General features: G+C 45.0%; 1 protein-coding gene across 1 annotated transcript; it reads right to left on the bottom strand.

The window, feature by feature from the left end:
• Nucleotides 1-745: 745 nt before the first annotated feature.
• Nucleotides 746-3,474, bottom strand: LOC147898399 (uncharacterized). The gene has a single exon (XM_087379313.1). The coding sequence runs from the start codon at nucleotides 3,220-3,222 to the stop codon at nucleotides 1,705-1,707; it is 1,518 nt and encodes a 505-aa protein (XP_087235439.1). The 5' UTR covers nucleotides 3,223-3,474; the 3' UTR covers nucleotides 746-1,704.
• Nucleotides 3,475-4,753: the final 1,279 nt, after the last annotated feature.

Here is a 4,753-nt window from a genome sequence, read left to right as displayed (position 1 = left end):
TTAGGAGTAGTTGAATAGGGGAGAGACGAGTTTCCAAAATTTTAATCAATAGCACCAAGGAACTGCATACAAAAAGTATTCATAGCTGTTCATAGTGTTAAAAAATGTGCACGCATCTATCGTGTATTAGATTCATTGAAACAAGGAACTGTCATCCAAACTGAGGATATAGTTTTGAGCATATATCCATATTTATGAATGGGACTGCCAAGTCCTTATTGAAAAAGTGGTGGAAATTTAGGAGTTGTGCAAACAGAGGTTCCCACATCCTCAATCACAGTCTCAATCCAATAGAGTAAGCAAAGCAGACAATGCAGCATCAACCATACTAGTACATACCCTGGTTTTAGGATATATCTTCAGGGCAAAGCTACTCAACATTTTTCGTTACTTTGCCAGACTATTATTGTGGTAAAAGCCACTTCTTAAATCTCAGTAATCCCAAGTCCATAGCTTTCCTAAGAGATGATTCACAATATTGCTACATGAGGTTGGTAATACCAGAGTTTATTTTCAGGAGATATGTGAAATAATAACAAGCATTCATCAATCTATAATTATGGAGGAGCAAGTCTGCTCAGGAGATATTGTAAAAAACATGATACAAAACCCAAAATATTTTACTTGCCTGATACGAAAATTACACCCATAATATTCCTTTTAAGTTACATCACTAAGAGGTCCAAAGAGAGGAGTCCTTGGACATCGTTTCCACACAGGAAATATACTTCAGAAGCCAACTGCATAATACAAACCAAAGTATTTACTAGCCTAATAAGAAAATTACACCCATAATATAAGTTACATCACTAAGTCCAAAGAGAGGAGCTCCTGGACATCGTTTCCACACAGGAAATATACTTCAGAAGCCAACTAGATAACTTACAACTAGTGATACTACTTTCTGGCCTAGCATACAACAGGTTGCTGATACCCTCTCCAAAATGAAGAGGCCCTTCATGCCTTCGTAGAAAAAAACACCAGATCCAGCAGGTAGCAGGCTGCACATATACAAACTCCTGCCAGATTTCTGTGAGCTAAGCTTGAGTCCTGAGCGTCCTTTAGTCCACCTACATTTGAGCAACACTTCATCAATGCGCCACAAAAAGCGTAGGGATACCACTCCCACTCCTCAAACCATCCTTATTGTCCATCCAATCCATAGTTTTTCTTCAGAGATTTTTATATCATGTCCACGGTAGCCAACTAGCAACACACTCCTTCATTAGTAGTTTTGAAAGCAGCACCGCTGCATGGTGGGCCAAAGCAGAAGACCCAGTACTCTATGGGAGTGAGCACAAGACCTACTCAGAATTTCCATCAAAAACTTCAATATACATTGACCTTTCCGTATTTACCTTAGCTGTCTACACTGATGCATGTCAAAAACTCCATGCAACAGTGAAATCTCCAAGTGGTTTTGTGAAACCAGATCTAAATATGCCATACCACTACGCAGACTGTTACAGCCCTCCACCTACACTTTTAGTAGAAGACTAATCCTACAGCCTCCTACAATATTGACAGAGAGGAGTCCAGAAAGGCCAGCTTACTTGTCGACCTCATTTCCCTGAACTACCTACTGAACAGCCAAGCCTTACTTCCATACCCAATAACAAGGCGCAGCCACACCCCTTGTTCACCAGAACATTCCTTTTAGTGCTAAGAGATCATGTCACAAAAAGTAGGAGATCAGAGATGTCCTTAGCAAGAGTCCAAATTAAGTATCCTCCTAAGATCCTTTGTTGCAAATGCCACATCCCATGTGCCTTCCTGGTCATTTATTGGCAAGCAAGACCAAGCCGAAGTCTTGAGTTGCGACGAAAAGGGGGCTAATACAGTTCCAACTGAAGACAAGTGATCAGACATACTCTCCACGTATTGATCTCTGGTAGGTGAAAGTTCTACAGAGGAAGTGCTTGACTGCTTCATTGAAAATTTTGGAAGCGGAAGAGAGCTTGGAGGAGGAGAGTTATAATAAGCAGGTCCTGCCCACCATTCATTATCCACCATTGGAAGCCACTTGTCATTTCCAACCACATGTTTGGAAAACTCTCCTGCAGCTGCTTCCATTTCAATGTCGCTTTTGCAAACTGAGGTGTCGATAACTTCATGAGAAGTTTCTTCTTTCTTTGGCATAAAGTGATTTTCACATACTGCCAAACGTTGAGCACCCAGTGGCAGATTCTCCATCCCGGGAACAAAAGTGGCCTGATTCTCAGATCGGCCATCTTTCTTCATGACATCCAGCTCAAAGACTGCATTTACAGAGGAGGCCTTCATCTCTGGCTTTCTAAAGCAAGATGAATCCTCCCATCTACCACCTTGGTTCTCCTCTTTATGCCCATCAAACTTCTTTAAAAAACTGGCTATGAGTTCATCTGCAGCTTCCTTGTCCTTCGGTTTCTGCAAAATGGTAACGATTGCAGATTTTTCACAAGCGTCTTTCCCAGAGAGACCCCTCTCGCCTTGCCTTCTCTTTCCGGATTTCTTGCCTTCAACCTCCTTCCGCTGTACTTCTGCTGCAACCTTGCGGGCGGACGTTACGCCATCCTTCTCCAAAAGCCCCTGGCGAGAAGAAAAATCAAGATGCGATCTTTTCCTGAGATCACTGACGTACTCACTTCCACCCGTGAGTTTCTTTCCAAGACCTCTTTTTTCTTCCACAAACTTTGAGGAAATATCATCGCGCTGCACAAGGAAGGCAGTATCCCTATTGCCCACATCGCTACCTTGACCCGCCTTGAAAGGAAGTCTGCCGCTCAATGAGTTTGGCCTGTCGCGGCCTGCTGAGCCTCGAGGCGGCAATCCAACTGAGGATGATCGGGAGGCTGCTAGCTTGGCAGATGAAAAGGAAGAAGGAAGAGCGCTTGTGGTCGAGGGAGGAGCAGTAGTTCGCTTGGACGATTGTGAGGCGGTAGACGATAAATGTTTGGGACTGGAGAAAGAATGACGAGTGTGGAGGCGGTTATCCGGCAACGGTAAGAGGCCAGGGGAACCATTTCGGTAGTCAAGGACGTCTCTCAAACTTGCGTCGATGACAGCACCGCTAGAGTTCCGCCGAGCAGAATCAGATGAGGAAGAAGGGATCAAGCACTGAAGGGCGTGTCGTCCCGATCTGGGAGCACTTGCTGAACGGTAAATTACGTCTGAGAACTGCTGGTTACGGCGACCATGTGGAGATGAGAAACAATCCTGAGGAGAAAGGACTGCAGCAGCCATAGCCAAAAAACTCAGAATTTGGGGAGGGAGGAGGACGAAATCGAGAGTGGCTAAGGGAGAGGAAGGGAGAAGCACAAATTTTAGGAGATGAGGGGAAGAAGAACATCGGAACAGAGAATTCCGACAGGGAAGAGACGTTGCGAAGCCGAATTGTCACAGGGAACGGACGTCGGGAAGCAGGATTCTCACAGGGTTAAGGAAGTCGTCGGGAAGCCGAATTCTGAAAGAGAGACGGAAAAGCCAGAATGGCCGTTGGGTCGACGTGTAGAACTGTTCGGGCTTCCGCTGCTTATTAAAAGGCTCTGTCCAAGCTACCGGTCACCCTTCCCCGCGTGGGCCCCACCTCCTTGACGCGTGTCTACGGCCCCGGCCGCCGGCGGCTTGATATTCTAGCGTCGACCAACCGCCCCCTCCGCTTTTGCCGTTCCCCGACATCCCACTGGCAATCGCCCGTCCCCCTTGCCTCGAGAAGAAGGCCGCACCGTCCACCCACGTGGCCTCTCCTCGTTCGTCTTTCCATTTCTTGGCTTTTTTAAAATCACACAAAATATCGCTTTCTCAAACATTTGTTGTTGCCTTTCTATAATATATTTGGCTTCTTCCTCTTTTAGGGGCAAAAACATATCGCTTTCTTCAACATTTTTACTATTTGTCAAGGTCGACGGTCGGGCGTAAGATCACGCCAACCGTCCGATTAAAGGATTTTCTTTTAAAGAAGTTGCGATCCGTAGTCCTGCTGGTCACCATCATGCTTGACGAAGCTTTCATGTCGCTTTCAAGGTCAGAAAAACCTCGAACGTCGCTATCCTACATAGCAGGACAACGAAATGATAACATGTACTAATATTGCAAGTTAAAATGGAGCCTTCCGTGGAGCCTCGATGTCCGTGAAACGTACATAGTCAAAATTTCTTAAAAATAAAATCGCTCACGGCTTCAGCCGCTCGCAATTTTCTTTTCTAGAATTTCCTAACTTGGGCTTTTCACTAAGGGTGTCTCTTCCCTTCCCCCTTAACATGTTTTAGGGCCTCTTTCCACACGCATCGGGAGTCAAAGGCCGAGAATCAATTCACCGGTGTTACACCTCTCGGCGGTGCGCAGACGAATCAACCAAAATTCTAAACACTCTTTCTGCCACCCAAGTGCTCACACCACCATCGCACCTCGCCTTTGTGGAAACAGGACCTTAACAAACGTTACATTTCCTCAGTTCTAACACAGATCATGTCCCCCTTCCAACTTCCCCAGGAGTAGTATCCTTTATGAGATTGGCCTATAGTTTTTCTCCCCACCTATAGTTTCCCTCCTCCTATAGGTGGCTAGATTTTTATAATATGATCTTTCATGATTAAGGCCGGCTATTTATTATTAATACTTTTTTAAAACAACGTTTAAAGACTTTTCCACAAGCTCTACTTGTCACATACCTATACTCTTTTCCTTTCCTTTTCAAAAATCTAGTGCCAAGTCAGCTAATCTCCCTCTATTGTATTCAAGCAATTGCACACAATGCCCCAATGCTAAACAAGCC

Source organism: Dipteris shenzhenensis, chromosome 9 (genome assembly GCF_047967505.1).
Source record: "Dipteris shenzhenensis isolate YYH24624 ecotype China chromosome 9, Dip_SZ_1.0, whole genome shotgun sequence".
NCBI lineage: Eukaryota > Viridiplantae > Streptophyta > Polypodiopsida > Gleicheniales > Dipteridaceae > Dipteris > Dipteris shenzhenensis.
This window is presented reverse-complemented; position numbering and strand designations above follow the sequence as displayed.

Coding starts and splice junctions, on each gene's coding strand:
- LOC147898399 (XM_087379313.1), bottom strand. CDS start 3,222: ATGGCTGCTGCAGTCCTTTCTCCTCAGGATTGTTTCTCATCTCCACAT.